General features: G+C 42.7%; 1 protein-coding gene across 1 annotated transcript in view; it reads left to right on the top strand.

Annotated features, from left to right (window-relative positions):
* The first annotated feature begins 2,280 nt into the window (after positions 1-2,280).
* Positions 2,281-19,172, top strand: part of DCX (doublecortin) — a 107,590-nt gene continuing 90,698 nt past the window's right edge. The window contains exons 1-2 of the mRNA XM_024762508.1: positions 2,281-2,661; positions 11,171-11,511. Coding sequence (XP_024618276.1) covers positions 2,298-2,661; positions 11,171-11,511 — 705 coding nt within the window. The 5' untranslated portion in view covers positions 2,281-2,297. The remainder of the gene's footprint in view (positions 2,662-11,170; positions 11,512-19,172) is intronic.

The following is a 19,172-nucleotide window of genomic DNA, read 5'->3' as shown; positions in this document are numbered from 1 at the left end:
AAGAATTTGCATATTTGATTATTTTCTCTCAAGCTTAAATGAAGAGAGCTACAATTTCTAAGAAGCCTGGTTTGACTGTGAGTCTGGCCCCCAGGCAGATTAGGCCAAGGTTTTGGCCAAGTGAAATTGGCAGTTCCCTAGAAGAAAAGACTAGCACCGTTGCTCATTAGAGCATTCTGAGCTTGCCTGTGCAATCTTTTTGCTACCCTGCAATTTCCTGTTGGTTATAAATGAACCTTTCTAGCTGTTAATGCAGCCGGTGAGTTGAAAAAAAAAAAAAAAGCATGTAATTAATCAAAGGAGGTTGGGGGAGATTCACTAAGCTTGAGTTATAGGGGAGAATCTGGACAAGGCACTAGGACCTAGAAGGCATCTATCCACCCTGGCAGGAATTTCTTGCTTGGAGCTCAGACAACAAAGGCATAGAGAGATTGGTTTTCTTTCTCTCAGCATCTCCACCCAACCAGCAGAAAACCGGTGAGTGGGGCTTTCCAGTGATTTTCAGGGAGAATGTAACAGATGTCAAACGGGAAAAGCACAAGGCAAAGCTCTCTCTCTCTGCCTCTCTCTTGGTGTGTCCTCTCTCTCTTTTTTTTTTTTTTTTTTTTTTTTTGGCCTTATTCTATCAGATTTTTTCCTAAGCCTCTACTTGGGATATTCCTTTAGAAAAGTGAGTTTGATGTTCCTTTGTTTGCACTGTGATGTTGATTTTAGAATAATGGCACCCCAGATTCTAAAGCAAAGCCAAACGTTGCTGGCACGCCTGGGGAAATGCTTGCTACTTGTCTTGAGGAGGTGGGGTCTCTTACCCTGCAGGTTGTCTGACAGAGACGATGCTGAGCTCAGCACAGGTCATGGTGACATTGGGAGAGTAGAGGGAGCAAGCCTGGCAAACCTGCTAGGCACCAGTCTTCCTTTATCTCCTGTCTTCCTGGTCCCTTGCAAATATCTCAATGTGGCAGTGTGTAGCAGCTGAGCCCTGCTTGCTTTGTGAGTCCTTTTATCCCCATCTGTGCCATGCATGTTAATAGTTTGGTTCCTAGGCTGTCACTACCTTTGCTAGCGTTTGGGGCTTCTGTTGTATTTGGTTTCATATTGTGATTTTTTCTTTCTTTCTTTCTTTCTTTCTTTCTTTCTTTCTTTCTTTCTTTCTTCCTTCCTTCCTTCCTTCCTTCCTTCCTTCCTTCCTTTCTTTCAGCAGAAAGGGGGAAAGCAAATCTGACAGATGACCATCTTTTGCCTCAGCTAACACACCTGGGCAATAGATAAATTTGGGGTGAATTGCCTGCTGTGAGGGAAAAATGCCCCTTCATTCAGGGTAGAAGCCCAGAACAATGAAAGGTGTGCTTGCTTCTAAAGGTCCCATATGCTGTTAAAGGATTCATTTGGGAATTTTTCAACAATTAAATGATTCCATTAAGAGGTGGGGCTGCATCATTGGTGGGGGTGGGTAGAGCACATAAAGAAGGGGGGGCGGATACCAGGAGTAAAGCAGAACTAATAACTCGTTAAATAACTGATTTTTCTAATCCCCTTTTTTTTTTTCAGCTTATTTCTTATGAACCTCGGATAGCTGCACCAGCTTGGTGGGGAAGGGGTTTGATGAATAGCACAAAGACTCTAGCTATTCCCTAGAGGCTGTCCCTTTAAAGGAGAATTCCAGTTTATTCTGGGGGGGGAGGGGATGCACACATTAGAGTAGGAAAGAGGGTTTGGGATAAAATTCAAACACTCCCCTTTCATGGTCACTTTACTAAGATGCAAAGATTGCTTCCTGAGCCAGAGATGCTAACCTTGGCTAGGTCCTTCTGTTCCCTTCAAGGGGGGATTTTGTCGGGCTATGGATTCATTTACAAGCGTTAGTCATGTGGGCATGTGTGAGGAAACAGATGCCAGTTTTAATGTATTTAGCCTGAAGTTACAATTTGATAGGAGCCAGTGTCAGGAAGTCCCAGGATTTTAAGCTATTTCAAAATCCCTCCCTCTCCTGTATTTGGAACAGTGCCAGAAGTGCCTCCCTCACCATCTCTCACCCCAATGCCCACAGCCAGCAGCACCCCTCCAGCCCCTCCTTCTTTTCTATTAAAATCAATATTCCTGCAGGTCAGGGGCAAGCAGCAGATGGGTCACGGGCTTTTTTCAACCAGTTCTTTTCACAAGCAGCAGATTGCAGATCTGGATCTGGCTAATATTTGAATTCCTTTCTTTTTTTTTTTTCCTCCTCACCCCTTTTTCTTTGCTTCTTTTCATCCCCACCCTTTTCTCCAACACTCAGGTCTCTGAGGTTCCACCAAAATATGGAACTTGATTTTGGACATTTTGATGAAAGAGATAAGACATCCAGGAACATGAGAGGCTCACGGATGAATGGGCTGCCTAGCCCCACTCACAGCGCCCATTGTAGCTTCTACCGAACCCGAACCTTGCAGGCACTGAGCAACGAGAAGAAAGCCAAGAAGGTACGTTTCTACCGCAATGGGGACCGCTACTTCAAGGGGATTGTGTACGCTGTGTCCTCTGACCGTTTTCGCAGCTTCGACGCCTTGCTGGCTGACCTGACACGATCTCTGTCTGACAACATCAACCTGCCTCAGGGAGTGCGTTACATTTACACCATTGATGGATCCAGGAAAATCGGAAGCATGGATGAACTGGAAGAAGGTAATTCAAGGAGTGGGTGGTGGCCCTTAGTGGGAGGCGGCATGGTTAGTTATGGGTACATTTCTTGGATTTTATTAAAGGAAATTGGGAAATGTGTTTGTAAAAACACAAGGTTGCTGCTTAGACTTCTAATTCTATAGGCATTGACAGAATCGTTAGCCATTACCCTTCATGGTCTTCAGTTTCGGCTGGCGTTGAAGTGTGGCTGGTGATGATAATGCATTGTGTTTATCTCCCAGGGTATACAAAGAAAAATCTGAATTGTGTCATTTACTCTAGAATGTATTCATAGTTAACTCTAAATAGCACTGTTGAGGCAGACCATAAAATCATTAGGGGTATAAAATGAGGAAGGAAGATTGGTTGGGTTAACAGAGAGAAAATATTATATGCTAATATCCTTTGAACTGCTGAGAGACTCTTTGTGAATTGCAACTCATGGAAATATGCACCCTAAAAACTGGACTTCCTGGACGTATTCACAGAGGATTATACTTTTAGGTAAGTGGTCACTGCTCAGCTGTTGCTTCTAAAAAGCCCACTTCGGGGTGTGTCCGTAAGGCTGAGGTCATTGAGAGAAATACCAAAAAAAGCTGTAGGTATGTCTGGTATTTTAATAAAGACTATCCCTATTAGAATAGGAACTGACTCACTGTACCTAAATCTGTTTAAATCCTTGTCAGATTTTGGTTTTGCAATCGAATTTCATGACAAGATTGCTGAGAATCCTGACAACCTGTGTACCCAACTCAAATAGAGGGAAAATCCCAGCTCTTACCAAAACTTGCCCAGCCGTGAAGTCTCTTTTGTGATCATTGAGAAAAATAGATCTTGGGACATGGTCTTAATATTTTACTTTATCAAATCAAGTATTTTGAGGATGCCTCCCTACCCCACCTTTTAATGGGTGTAATATATGTGATCAGTTTAACCTGACAATACTTTAAAGGACAGCACTCAGGAGTGGTGATAATGAAAATGTTCCCCCCAAAACCTCTTCCCACGCTCCAGCCCTCCCTCCTCATTCTTTCCATTCCCCCAAGCAAAGATGAGTTTAGAACAGGCAGGTCTCTCTGAAACAGCCGGCAAGGAAGGAGAAACGACGCATTAAAGGACTTGGTATGGATGGGAGTGCCCCGCCTCTGCTTCACTGCTTCTAGGTTTCTTGTGTTTCTAGACAAAGGAGCATGAGGGCTTCCCTTGTACAAGACCACCTTCTTGCAAGTAGCTACTGTTTCTCAAGTCAGGTTGAGTGATTTGGGGCTAGTTACTTATAAGACAGTGTCCATATGGCTACTGGATCTAGGTCTCGGGATTCAAGTCTGAGGTCTTTCTTCAAGCTGACCTTGAGAAACAATGCTGAGGAGGCTTAGATTATTTGATCAGGTGCTGGATGGCCAGGTGGAGGTTAATCCTAGGCTTCTTCTGAACATTGAAGGATTGGCCATCCTAGCAAATACCTTAAAATAAAGGAGAGTCAGGGCAAACTTGAAGGACTTGAAGCTAGGCTGAGGGAGCTGTCCAACAGCGTAATCGATAGGGTGTGTGTCTTTTGTCACCGGAAAATCCACATCTCAGTCAAACTGGAGGGGTTTCTCTGTAAGAATTTTCATAAACAAAGCACCCTGAATCACCCAGTATGTCCTCATCATTTCCACTAGCTGCGATCTTTTAAAGACCACGATACGTGCTCGGGCAGAATTCTGAATCAAGTGACATTGTATTTGGAGCAAGCATTAGAATGTTCTTGTGTCTGATATAAGAGTGGTGTCATGCACAGATTGCCCACTCCCCCAAATCCATTTTTTAACATGTCTTGCTCAAGGACTAGCCCTTGATATTGATTTTCCTCCCTGGATTTCTGTGTGTGTGTGTGTGTGTGTGTGTGTGTGTGTGCGTGTGTATTGGGGTGTGTGTTGTGATAATCTTAGCTCAATATAGGTAATAAATACAATTTTGAAGACTGCAGCTTCCTTTTCTCTTGATCCTTTTGAGTCCTGCTAGATTGTACTCCTCTTTTCTACCACTCCCGGGTGCAGTAGTAGTACTTCCTGGTGAATTTCTGGACTCTGCAGAATGTAAATAAGGCTCAGTTGCATTTATGCACAAGTCACGTACAACCACAAACTGCAGTGGCCCTCAGTGCCCTTTCAGTCCTGAGTATGGCCCATCCAGTCAAGGAAATTCTGGGGTATCTCTGGGGCAGCATTGAGAAATGTGACCAATATCCCACTACCACAGAGCCAGATGGGAAAAGGTACAGATATGAAGAGGATAAAGAAAAAGGGTCTTTTTCTCTCCTATTTTTTGTCCTTTGCAACTGTAGGAATGGAGGACAGAAGTCCTTTACTTTTTTCACCTTTGGAAGAGGTTAAAAGAAAGATTTTAAAATAGTAATTCATACATGTTGCTTCCCAAGAGACTTCAAATTGAAAAAGTTTGGAAAGATCCCTGGGTGAAGAGTCAGAGGCATTGGGTTCTCATCTTAGAGGCAGAAGATTATAATAGGAAAAGAAATCTTTGGAGTCCGATTTGGTTCAAATCCCAGTTCTGCCACCTGCTAGCTTGTGTGAACTCGGGGGAAACCATTTAGACTCCCTGAGCCTCAGTTGTTCATCTGTAAAGTGGGAATAACTGCTTTGAGGATTAAATAAAACAATGGATACGAAGTGTTTAGTATTCTGCCTGGCACATGATAGCATTCAATAAAGGGTGGCTGGTACTATTTGAGTCATCCTAGTTTATAGCTGGTTAAGCTACATGACTATAAGTTTGTCCTTATCATCACTGTGACTAATGTTCTCTCTTTTTAAAACAACGTAAAAAAAAAACAACCTTATTAAGGTATAACTTGCATACTGTAAAATTCACCAACTTAAGTGTACAGTTCAATGAAAGTGTACAGTTCAATGACTTTTAAAAAATTTACAAGTGGTGAGACCATCACCATAATCTAATTTTATACCATTTCCATCACCCCAAAAAGAAACCCTGTGCCAATTAGCTGTCACTGCCCATTTCCCGTATTCTCTCCAGCTCTAGGTGACAACTTATCTACCTTGAGTCTCTACAGATTTGCCTATTCTGGACATTTTATGTAAATTGAATCATACACTATATGGTCTTTTGTGACTGGCTTCTTTCACTTACAAAATGTTTCCAAGGTTTGTCCATGCTATACCATGTATCAACACTTCATTCCTTTTCTTCTTTGAGGGATAATATTTCATTGTATGTATAGACCACATTTTGTATATCTATTGTAATATTCTTATCTGTAAAATGAGACTAATAATACCTGCCTTCTTTATCTATTAGAGTGATTGTGAGGATAAAATTAGATGATAAATATGGAAACACAGTGACAAGGTAAAACTACAGCTACGAGGGACTATTATTGTTCACGATGTAAAAAAAATAATAGTAATAAGAAAAATGGTACAGATGAACCTATTTGCAGGGCAGGAATAGAGACATAGATGTAGAGAACGGACATGTGGACACGGGGGGTGGGGAAGGGGAGGGTGGGATGAATTAGGAGATTGGGAATGGGGATATAGGTATACATATAGCTGATTCACTTCATTGTACAGCAGAAACTAATACAACATTGTATAGCAGTTACACTCCAATTAAAACAAATGATGCCAGTGAAGGGTTGGAATAGCCAGTGGCTCCCAAACCTGGCTGCCTTTCAGAATCTTTTAGAGCGTTAGAAAAATATCAATTCCTGGGCCACGCCCCGGATTTGTTGACTCAGAATTTTCAGGGCTAGTGCTCCAGAGTCTGTTTTCACAGATTTCCCCAGGTGAGTCTTATGAGCACTTAAAGTTGGGAAGTACTAGATTAAGTGATCTTGACGGTCCCCTTCAGCTATGTACAATGGTGGGAATTCCTAGCAATACCTAAACCTTTGTTGTTGTTGTTTTTTGCGGTATGCGGGCCTCTCACTGTTGTGGCCTCTCCCGTTGCGGAGCACAGGCTCCGGATGCACAGGCTCAGCGGCCATGGCTCACGGGCCCAGCCGCTCCGTGGCATGTGGGATCTTCCCGGACCGGGGCACGAACCCGTGTCCCCTGCATCGGCAGGCAGACTCTCAACCACTGCGCCACCAGGGAAGCCCTGTTTTTGTTTTTTGATTTGTAGATCTTAAAGGAATGATGGAGCATAGAACATACTATGTTTCCAAATGGCCACATTATTAAGTATTTAGCCTAAAATAAAATGAAATAGAAAGCAATTGGTTAATAATCTCTCTGGCCTTGTGGCACTCCTTTGTCTAATGCCTCTAGTCTACTGTCTGCTGCTAGATACTGAAAGTATTAAGGGGACCATTTTGAACCAAAGTCAGGTTATTGATGTCAGCTTTCCCACAGCTCCTTGGGTACACGAACAGTCTTCATGAAGCCAGACAGAATGTGGCCATATACGTATTAGCCATATTCCCAGTGGGTCAGTGAATGAAATCCACCAGTGACTTTTCGTTTTGTCTTGTTTAGTCTTCCATTGGAGAATTATTCTTCCTTCATGTACTGTCTAATTCCTTCCCCACTTCCTCGTATGTAAGTACCCAGATCAATCTTAGGGGTGTCCTTTTGAGCATTATTATGCAGACCATGGGACAGAATATTTGCAATTGTGACAGTCTTGTTGGAAGATCTGTATGGTGACACCAGCTATGATCCACTTTCTTTGCCATAGCCCATTTGTTCCAATGAGACGAAACCACTTCCTCACTAATTTATCCTCTTAACTACTAAAGCAAGCACACTGCCAAAGAGGAGGATTTTAAGATACCTGGGAGACCGATACATCACTAGTAGACCTGATAATACAATAAGCCACCATTTAATATTTTCCTTCTTGCGGGAAAAAGCCCAGGAAAAGAGGAGAAAGCCCAGGCAGAAGTGCTTTTGCACTGAGCAGCTATAAACATGTTTAATGTTTTTGAAAATGGAGCTTTCCTGAAAGTGAAGGGAGGTAGACATTAGATCATCTTGAGCCCATAGCTTGTTCCCTTCCTGCCCTTTCAGCTGTGCTTCCATGACTTCATTTCCTTACCCCCTCGCCCTGAAGCAGATTGTCGATTGTCACCTTGCTTGGCTCTGAAGCCAGCTTTCCTTCTAGGCTTCTAATGAGTGGGAAATGGCCCCTGGAAGCTGTGGCAGGATGGGAACCCAGCTGTGTAAAGGTGCAACACAGAACCAGGAAGCTTTGGTCGAGAGAAGCAGCACATTTGATGTCTTTCCAGTAGTACAAGGGGAGAGTCCTCAGTGGTGGGCCCCTATTTCTTTTCTTTAACATGTAAGTACCATAACAACTTTATCTCCTAGAGCCTGTTTGAGATGGAAAAGAGGTGAAAATTCCTTCTTACAGACCTTAAGAGCTGGAAGGGCCTTAGACGTCACCTAGCGCAATAGCTTCAATTTGTAGACAGAATAGCTGAGCCTCAGAGATTAAATGATTTGCCTGATGTCATACAGCTTGTAAATGCCTGCCTGGGATTTAAATCCAGGTCTATCTGACTCCCCCTCAACCACCACAAACATCCTGCCCTCTGGTAGGGGATACAGATAACGGGGGAGGCATGTGTGGGAGCAGGGGGCGTATGGAAAATCGCTGTACCTTCCCCTTAATTTTGCTGTGAACCTAGAGCTGCTCTAAAAAAAGATAGTCTTAAAAGATACTCTGCCCTCAGTGTGCACCAGCAGAGGCAGCAAGTGGCTTTGCTAGGTGTTATCCACGAAGCTACCACATTTGGCCTTTGACGCAACTGGAGGCCTCCTTTCAGCCAGCAGGAAATATGATCTTTGAAGCCTGGGTCCCGGGCAGTGCTCATGTTATATAATGATTATAGCTCAGTTCCAAGATGGTTGCCCTTGCTGCTGCTGCTTTTCTTTCCTTCAGCTTCTACTCTTCCTCTTTTCATGTCCTTTCTCTCCACCCTTTCTTCCTCCTTTCCCTCTTAGCTCTTTTTCTTGTTCTCTCTCTGTTCCTTCAGATTAGGGCCTTAATAATAATGATAGCTGGCATTTGTCAAGTGCTTACTGTGTAGCAGACTCTGGGCTCAGCCCTGCCTATCATGCATCACCTGCTCTGAGCCTCAGAACAACCTTAAGAGGTAGGTATTGTTATCATCATCCCCATTTTGCAGACAAATAACTGAAGCCAAGGGAGGTTAGTCTGCCCAAGGGCACACAACTAGGAAATATTGGGGAACCCCATTGTGACTGACATCACATCAGCTGCTCTTTTTCCATTACTTCATATTGGGGCCAAAAGGAAAGAGAGTGGAGAGACTAAAATGTACTGTTGGAAAGTGTTCAACATAGATTTGGCTGAGAGCTGGGCCCTCTGAAAAGTTCTTGGGTGCCATATGATACTATAGCTGTCTGCCGTCATGTTCATTTTCATGGGGGATGGTTAATCACACTCATAGTTCAGAGGCTTAAGAGGTTTAAGAGATGGGAGCAAAAAAAGTCCAGAGTCCTTATAGGGCTGCGCAGCTGACTCTCCAGAGGAGACTGTGGATGAGTGAAATCATAAATATATAGCCTCATACATTTGCACACCACCAGTTGTCTGACAGAGTTTCAAAGTACATGACAAATTACGGAAAACATCTGACTCAGAGGCAGTGACCTCGTGGAAGTTGCCCGTGCATCTGGTAGAGTGCCATTTCTAGGGTATGGGGAATCCTGGCTGTGAATATAGGGGGGAATTGAAAGGGTCCCTTCATCCTTTAAGTCAAAAATTAAAGACCACATCCTCTAATCACTTGTGTAGGATTGGGTTAGCCAGTGGCAGCCAGAGAAATTAGGGTTTCTTTAGGCTGCGGTCTTTGATCGCCCCATCCTGGCTGTGCATGCATGCACCAGGTGCAGGAGTGAGGGCCTGTGTTCATCTACAAACCACGCCTTGGTCCCCTTGTCAAGACAGAACACTAGCAGCATCTGGGACTCAGAGCAGTGTTGGAAGACACTTTGCATACGTTACAAGCCACTTACCTTTCCGCTCCACACACACATATAAATGTCCTCAAAGGTGCCCTACAGAATCTCACTGAATCTTCTCTGAGCACTAACTGAGAAATTTATCAGTTAACACGACTTAAAGGCTTTGGTGCTACAGCAAAGCAATCAATATTTGCACAGGGAGTGAATCATCAGCCCCGGCGTTTGTGAATGTCTCTGCTCGGTTCTCCTGCTGAGACCGAAGGAAGAGCCATCAGATTATAATTGTGTTTAATGCTTTCTTTGCACGGGCTCGGGTTGATTGATTGATTGATCCATCGATTTAGCGTTATTACTGATGAGTTAAGCCTGATTCAGTCACACTGGTTTTCTGCATCTCAACCTCTGGATGAACTTCTGTATACCTTGAGGCTAATGTGTTTCACTCAAAAAATTCAACCTTTTCCAATAGTCTCTCCCCGAGGCTGAGCCTCTCTTCCTCTTTTCTCCAGCTTCTAGTCCCAGGTGTCTAATCCCATCCTCTTGCCTCTGGCCCCTGCATTTCTTCCGCTGTACTAGTCATTTCCTCTAGCCCATGATAAATGTGAAAATTACACTAGATCCTTCCAATCCATAAATCAGGCTGTATGGTGTATTCTCACATGTCCACCTCATTACTTGTGGCAGCCAAGGGTGAGCACTGGTGAAGATGGCCCTGAGTACACCGAGCTAGTGTGTGGCATTCAGGAAGATGGAAAGATGAGGGGTGGGTGGTGGAAACGGGAGAGCATTTCTCAAGCAAGAGTTAGACTTGCAGACACAAGGAATAGTGTGTGTGTGTGTGTGTGTGTGTGTGTGTCTACAGGTTGTTATTTAGATAGTTTCTCCACCTGGGTATGGGGGTAAAAGACACAATGATACACACATACATGCATTCACCACACACACACATTTCACATTTTAGTATTCTACTGCTTTGCCATATACTCTGTACAAAGTACAATCGGGCTTCTTGGCAAGTTTGCACCGTATGCCCGATACACAACGTTACTTTGGTCACTTTGACTTGGAATAAAAATGTATTGATTTTGAAAGTTCTCTTCAGTTCATAATATAACAAATAGGGCTGTGAGTCCAGAAATAGGACAGGAACATTAAGAAATAGAGACATGTTAAAAACGCTCTAGTAATGCCCCTAGGCATTAACACACATCCTAGGAGTTAATGTAAACTTTTCAATTCAAATGAAATCATATCAAACTTGAGAACCCCACTTGTTAGATTATACTTAGGTATGTTCATTATCCTTGGGACCCTTAGCTTTACAGGATTTTTTCAACTAAGTATGCCATTATGATGAAGAATATTTTGCCGACGACTTGCTCTTGAATTTGAATGAGCCCAGTCGTTAGAGGGCCTAATTAGGAATTGCACATGAAGTTTGTTATTATCACCATTTTTCCAGAAGTCCTACTTCGAGGTCAGTGTGTATTAGTTTGGTTAGAACAGTCCATATACCTGCTGTTAAACTAATCACCACTTATTTCTTCCCTTAGGGGAAAGCTATGTTTGCTCCTCAGACAACTTCTTTAAAAAAGTGGAGTACACCAAGAATGTCAATCCCAACTGGTCTGTCAATGTGAAGACATCTGCTAATATGAAAGCCCCTCAGTCCCTGGCTAGCAGCAACAGTGCCCAGGCCAGAGAGAACAAGGACTTTGTGCGCCCCAAGCTGGTGACCATCATCCGCAGTGGGGTGAAGCCTCGGAAGGCTGTGCGTGTGCTTCTGAACAAGAAGACAGCCCACTCTTTTGAGCAAGTCCTCACTGATATCACTGAAGCCATCAAACTGGAGACCGGGGTTGTCAAAAAACTCTACACTCTGGATGGAAAACAGGTAGGTGTTTTTTCCCCGGATTATACCTCTTCTCATTTGTTCTAAGTGCTTGGCTGACCATCTTACACCTCGGACATCATTTCTGGTTGGGAGACTCTTCCTCTACCTCTCATCATCCCTACCTGATATATTATGTCTCATTTGGGAGGAAGGTCTTTTCAACAGACAAAGCAATGGACCAGGAATGTGAGGCTTTGAAATTCAATCTGTTTCTGACTTACCAGGTAGAATGGTCACTTATAAGCTTCCTTATCTGCTAAGAAAAGATGTGTTGGAGCCTAGGTCCTACAAACTCCTTGGAACATGAATTTAGCTAGTGCATGATGCAACCTGGATTGTCCAATGTATGCGACTAGAAATGAGATTTGCTCACTCATTTCTTCTTAGATACTCTTACATTGGTATTCAGCATCCATTCTGATGAAAAGAGGTGGAAGTGACCCTCATATTCTATGACAGGAGAATATGAAGGGAAGCACTGAGGTTTCTGGTTCGTTGTCTTTGCCTCACACTAGACCACATTTTTTCTCTCTCCCTTTTCCATGTGACATAGCTGTCTTAATCTGGTTCCACTGATGGTTTGTGTGGAAAGGGGCTATTTCAGGATCCTAAAATTAGCCCAAGAAAGATGGTGCCATCTGTTTCTCTCCAAATCAGGTTCTTCATGTCATTGGTTATGCTACTAAAGTGCCACCTATATTAATATCTGGGAAAGAATGCAGCCAGGCGTCTCCATCAGACAGATGCACCATTCCCTTGAGCACAGGGAGCTGTAAATATATGACAAAAAATGTTCCAAGGGAATTGGAACAGTGGCTGGTTTCTTTGGCTGTAAAGAGAATCCTGGTCCCTCATCAGATAAGACAAGTGTGGATTATTATCAGTCCATACTTTCTACCTCTTAAAATACCTTTGGTGTTTGAACAACTATATAGATTCTTAAAAAAAAATAGATTCACCATATCAGGATAATGAGTGTTCAAATGCAGAACTGTGCCTCCTCCCGTAATCTCTGATACATACTGTGTGCTACAAGATTCGAAGTTTCTGGGAAAATGCAAACTCATATATGTGGTAATTTGGATAAACGTGTGACTTCTATCTGTTCACCGCCATTTTGTGATCTGAGAGAAACCTGGAGGTACTGGTTGTTTGTGATCTGTGTTTGTTGTACCACAGCAATGGGTTTGTCTGCGATGGGAAAAGTTCTAACTCCTAAGCATCTAAGAGTATCTCTTTTTTGAGGACCAAGTGTATGATGAACAGGAGCTGTCCAGGAACAGGATTAATCATCGTAAACCTCACCTCGGAGAAGCAGGGTCTAGGAATTTTATGATCAGTGGATCTTAGAGTTGAGGGTGACGCTAACTCTAGAAGCCATGACATTTAATCTCCCTCCTATGGCAGGGATATACTCTACAGTCATTTTAATTTCATAAAACAGCCTATTTCACTGTTGAACAGCTGTGATTTTTAGAAAGATTTTTCTAACATTAGGTATAACTCTGCTTCCCTGTACCTTCAGCCTCTTGAAGAAGTACAGGAGAAATAAAAATCAAGGACGTAAGACTGGGATTTAGAAGACTTAGTTTCTAGTCTGGGTATTGCCACTTACTCTGTGACGTTGGGCTAACCACATAACTGTCTTGAGGCTCACGCTTCTCCTCTGTACAAAGGGGCTAATCACACCTGCCCTACCCATGTTCACAGGATTCTCATGAAGATCAAACGAAATCACGGATATGAAAGCACTCTGTAAATCAAAACACGCAATGTAAATACGTATGCATACAATTCATCATTGAGGAAATATGTAAATTGTCAGACAATTTACATATATATTAATAAATGTTAGCACTCTTCCCCCTACTTTACCTCCATCATTCTTACCACAAATTTCCAGCATTTTGTGGGATGTACCATACCTCAGCATTCTGTGATTGTTCCTTATAATAAATAAAGGGACACCTCCGCCTCTTAGGTAAACAAGCTCCAGTCCAGTGATGGGTGGATTTTCATCCTACAGCAAGCTTTCCAACTCCTTTCAAGGATTGGTTCCCATTTCTTTGGGGAACACGTTAGGAAATGCCAGAGTATGATATGGTGTGTGTACAGACACGTCAGGGAGGAGTGCGCAAGGGAGCAGGCATCACTGCCTCTGCATGCCACCAGGGAAGCCCAAGTTCCTTCTTTTTTAAAATGTCTCCCTCTGCCTACCCTGACCCCGGGGGTCATCTTTTAAGCCCTACCTCAAATATCATGTTATTTCTGAAAACTCCTCTGCAAAGTTAAAGTAATCTTAACCTTTGTGTTCGTTTGTTTTTTAATGCTTAGCTCCTGATTCATGGTGGGTGCTCTATAAATGTTTGTTGACATAAGGAGATTCTCACATGGCCCAGGTAGCTGTTCTGATATGTTCTGAGAAGCCCTCTGTTTTCAGTGTCCCAGAAACTATGCTTAGGTCTATCAGAAGACATAGGGGGGGCTTCCGAAGGAGTGCGTATTCCACCCGGGCAGCTCCGATCTATTGCTCACTTGGAAGTCACTGAGAGCAGACTTTGAAAGCAGTTTTTCCCAAAGTGTATTCTGAGAACTGTCCCCGTCTCCCCACCCCCGGGAGCTCTTCATAAAAGGGTTTTGTGGTCAAATAAAGTTGTGAAATGCTGCAAATTATATGCCTTTCTTAGAGATTCACATTGCCCATTGGCACATTAAATGTTCTGAGAAGTCCTGCAGAAAGGAAACCCATTTAATTTAGACCCGGGATTTCCCAACCTTTTTTAACCGCAAACATAGGGAATACACAGATACACGCACACACGCACACATACACACACTCTCTAGGAGCACACTAGGAAATGCTGTTTACAGAATATGCTGAATGATTAGGAGCTAACTACTCTAACCTCACTGGTATGCATGGGGTAACCCACAAATCAAACATTGTTGTGTGGTTACGGCAAGGACATTAAATAACAAAATTTGGGGGTGCAAGGACAAAACCTACTAATTACAAAATAGGTGCTGAGTATACTGAAATTTGGTGCCAAATTCAAAATTTTGGAGCCCAGCCCATCTCCCAGTTCTAGTGATGACAGCCCTAATGTTAACACCTGTCAGTCACTTTGATTACTGGTGGGTATTCTTACTACTTGGGAATATGATCTTCCTCTGTGCAGGCTGAAGGCACATGTGTTGCAATGGCTCGGACTCGCTTGGATGAGATTCCATGCCTGTCTTTGGCTAAATGTGGCACCAGGCAGAAAAGGACAAAGTATGGTCAAGGCTGTTTGTTATGGAACGTTTTTATCATGAAGTCAAGGCCATCACTTGGTTTCAGTCTTGCTCTAACTGGATCCCAAACAGACCAAATCAAGTAGTTTTCTCCCCCATTGTCTAAATAATGATCAGTTAAAACAGCCCAGTTGATTATACCAGATTTATTGTTGCTTCTGTTCTCATGTGTACCATTTGACTGATTGGCTTATGCTGATGGACAAGAAATCTGTGGACATGGCTCTTATCTCTTTCTGTTTTTATTTTGTTCGGATGTGCTTTTGGAGCCTTTGATCTTTTCAGGGCTTATGTTTTGCCGGTATAGAAGACCAGTTTCCTCAGAGATATTTGTGGTCTGTGTAGGCAGGGAAGCTAACCATCACTAGTAGGACGAGGTCCCAGTTTATTCCTCACCTCAATAAGAAATTGCTAATGGAATAAGGAGTAGTTAGTAGCGCTCTGGCTACTCCCACGGGCTGTGGTGGATTTCTAGGAGGTCAGGGAAAACACGATGAAGACTTGGATGATGACGCATATTAGTTCACTCTCAGGTGAAGGTGTTCTTTTGATTCCTTGGCAGCTGGAGTGATTGAAGTGTGTTGACAAAATTATCCAACTATTAATTTCTATAATCAAGTCACATGTGGACCTTTATGCTTAAACGTAATGGACGCATAAAAACTGGAACCCAGATTTCTGGTTCACTTGGTAGTAGTGGCTCAGTAGATACATGGTCTAGCCTTAAATTCATTTCTGTAAAGCACAGGGCATGGTGCTTCTGTTTTTTTAGAGATGCAGAGCTTTAATAACAGACTTTTAGCGTTTTGGCGTCTTACACAGGGCTCCAGCTGGTCCTCACACCATCCATTTTCATGCTATACTTATTGGCATCTCTATTCTCCGTTTTGCCCATATTCAGGTTCTGTGCAGAGATTCACTGTTGCCTCAAGATCCCTGCCTAAGGGATAAGTATGGCCTTTAGGATTTGTGTTAGCTTTGTTGGGCCAGTCTTCAACTGGATGAATTTATTTTGTGTTTCTGTCTATATCTTTCTAGTACTAACTACTTGAACCAGGAATTTTAGGTCTCAGAATAACAAAAGAGGTTTAAGCTGATTCCAAGATTACCCAGAGCCTTGGAAGCTAGAACAGGAGTTTTAAGAAATGTGTTGAACCCGAAGATGGTAGAATAGGAAAATGAGAGCATGAAGGATGTTTGAACTGCCGCTAAGTATTCCAGGAAAGACTTGCCCCTTCCATCTTGCTATACTAAATAACTGGGTGCTGGAAGCACAAAGGTAATTGCAGAAAACACAGGAAGACAAGTTGGATCTAACCTTGGAAACATTGAGTGCATTTCCCAAGGTGGATGTGACTTTATTTTGCTTGTGTAGCTGGTATTTCTCCATGCCCCCCACCTCTGCCCCCTTCAGCCACATCTGGTCTTACTTATGCTCCCTGGCCTCCAGGTCTCCCAGAGGCAACCCCTCTCTCCTCCTAGTGTTGTGTCCTGTTAGTCGACCTTGGGCTCAATCGAAAAGGCCACGTGGACATAAATTATGCCCCAAAAGGGAGGTCATTTATCATTGACCTTCGCTTGAGAAAACCAAGGCTGGAAAGGTAATGTTTGCATTACCAAAAGTTCCCCCTTCTCAACCTTCCACAGATTTGATTCCTGGAGACAGGATTTGAGACGATTGGCTTGAACATGAAGTAGAAAAGAGCAAAGAAGGGAAGCCAGGCTGGGCTCTTTGAAAGGAGGTAGTTTGCAAACTACCTTGCTATATGTAATATAGACTTCAAGATGTCTCACACTGAGGTAGATTTTATGCTTTAAAAGAAGGCTTAAGGGAATTTGCTGGTGGTCCAGCGGTTAGGACTCGACGCTTTCACTGCGGTGGCCTGGGTTTGATCCCTGGTCAGGGAATTAAGATCCTGCAAGCCACACGGCACGGCCAAAAAAAAATAAGATGGAAGTGGCCAAACATCGAATATACTGTTGTTCTTCTAGAAAGAAAAGACCAAGTGTAGTCTGGTGATTGGTTATTTCTTCAGTAATTTATCATCTTAGAGTTTTATTCTTTTTTTTTTTTTTTTGCGGTATGCGGGCCTCTCACTGTCATGGCCTCTCCCGTTGTGGAGCACAGGCTCCGGACGCTCAGGCCCAGCGGCCATGGCTCACGGGCCCAGCTGCTCCGCGGCATGTGGGATCTTCCCGGACCGGGGCACGAACCCGTGTCCCCTGCATCGGCAGGTGGACTCTCAACCACTGCGCCACCAGGGAAGCCCGGAGTTTTATTCTTGATGAGATGCTCTTGGCTCTGAGCAGTGATTGAGCTGGGGCTTGGTCCTTTCACTCAAAAGCTTTGGCACGGTATTCCAGTCTCCCACACTGACTAGTCTATCAATATCCAACATTAGCATATGGAGAGAGCCCTAAACTGGGATTCAAAGACCTGAGTTCTCGTCTTCACTGTGTTCTCCGCTAGCTATGTGTTATGGGGGCCGATCACATCTCTTCTCTGGAGCTCAGTTTTTGAGATAAGTACATGACCTATAAGAGTACTTCTGGCTCCATGTTAACAGAGTATTCATCTTACCGTGTTGCTTCTGTTTAGATATTTTCCCCTAAGCTGCTACTCTTCTCAATGCCCTCTACCTCTCTATGCTCCTAGGATCTCCAACCTGGTATAGTAATCACCTTGGTGGATATGTTGTTTTATAGGATGGTCCCTAAAGGTATTTGCACAGTTCTTATATTCAGATCTTTCTTGACACCTGTGATGACATGACCAAAGAATATTTTCAAACTTGTAATTTTGATTTGACCGCCTTTTCTTTCCAATGTGGATGATATGAGAAGCAGAGGGTGGAGGAATCACAAAACGAAGAAAGATGAAAGCCAGCCTGCTAACTGCCAAGCATTTAACAGTGCCATTATTAAGGTGTCTTCAACATAGTGGTGCTATTTTCAGTGCTGAAAAGAATTATTGACAATGGGAGAGGCTAGCATCAGAGCTATTTCTTGAGTAAACTGAGGAGGATCATTAAGTGGGGACTGATCCAGGGATGCAGGCTGTTCCGTTAGCAACCATTGAAGTAACTGGCCTCTTGTTCTTAGTTCTTTACTTTCATCTTTCTCATTATTGCCATTCCCTCAAAGTGGAAGAAAATGCGTTGTCTCCAAATATAGTTTTAAAGATAGCTTCATTGAGATATAACCTCCATACCATACAATTCACCCATTTTGTGTACAATTCAATGGCTTTTAGTATGTTCACAGAGTTGTGTATCCATCCCCAGGATCAATTTTAGGAAATTTTCATCACCACGAAAAGAAACTCTGCACCCTTTAGACATCATGCTCCAATCCCCCAGTCCCCCCATTGCTAGGCAGTCACTTATCTACTTTCTGTCTCTACAGATTTGCTCATTCTGGAATTTTAATGAATGAAATCATGCCATATGTGATCTATTGTGGCTGACTTCTTTATTTAGCATGTTTTCAAGGTTCATCATGTTGTAGCATAGCACTACTTCATTCCTCTTTATGGCTGAATAATATTACATTGTATGGATATACCACATTTTATTTATTTATTCATAATTTGATGGACATTTGGGTTGTTTCAACCTTTTGGCTATTATGAATAAAGCTGCTATGAACATTCATGTTCAGATTTTTATGTGGACATATGTCTTCATTTATCTTGGGTAAATGCCTAAGAATAGTATTGCTGGGTTACATAGCATGTATATGTTTACATTGCAAGAAACTGCAAGACTATTTTCTAAAATGGCTGCACCATTTTACATCCCTACTAGCAATGTAGGAGGATTCCAGTTTCTCCACATCTTGCCGACACTTGTTATTGTGTATCTTTTTATCAGAGTCATTCTAGTGGGTATAAAATGGTATCTCATTGTGTTTTTTTTATTTGCATGTCCCTAATAACTAATGATATCAAATGTATTTTCACATGCTTATTGGATATTTGTGTATCTTCTTTGTTAAACTGTCTATTTAGATCTTTGCCGTTTAAAAAATTGAATTGTCTGCTTATTATTGAGTTATAAGAGTTCTTTATATATTCTGGATACAAGTCTTTTATCACATACGTAATTTGCAAATATTTTCTCCCACTCTGTAGTATGTGTTTCCATCTTTTTAATGGCTGTCTTAATTTTTCAAGAGCAATTTTTTTTCATTTTGGTGAAATCCAATTTATTAATTTTTGTGTATGGTATGAGGTAAGGGTCAAGGTTTTGCTTTTCTTCCTTCATTCCTTTCTCTTTCTTTCTTCCTTCCCTCCCTCTCTCCCCCCTCCCTTCCTCCCTCCCCCCCTCCCTCCCTCCTTCCTTCCTTCCTTCCTTTTTTTTGCAAAT

Source organism: Neophocaena asiaeorientalis, unplaced genomic scaffold (assembly GCF_003031525.2).
Source record: "Neophocaena asiaeorientalis asiaeorientalis breed wild unplaced genomic scaffold, Neophocaena_asiaeorientalis_V1.1 scaffold234, whole genome shotgun sequence".
NCBI lineage: Eukaryota > Metazoa > Chordata > Mammalia > Artiodactyla > Phocoenidae > Neophocaena > Neophocaena asiaeorientalis.
This window is presented reverse-complemented; position numbering and strand designations above follow the sequence as displayed.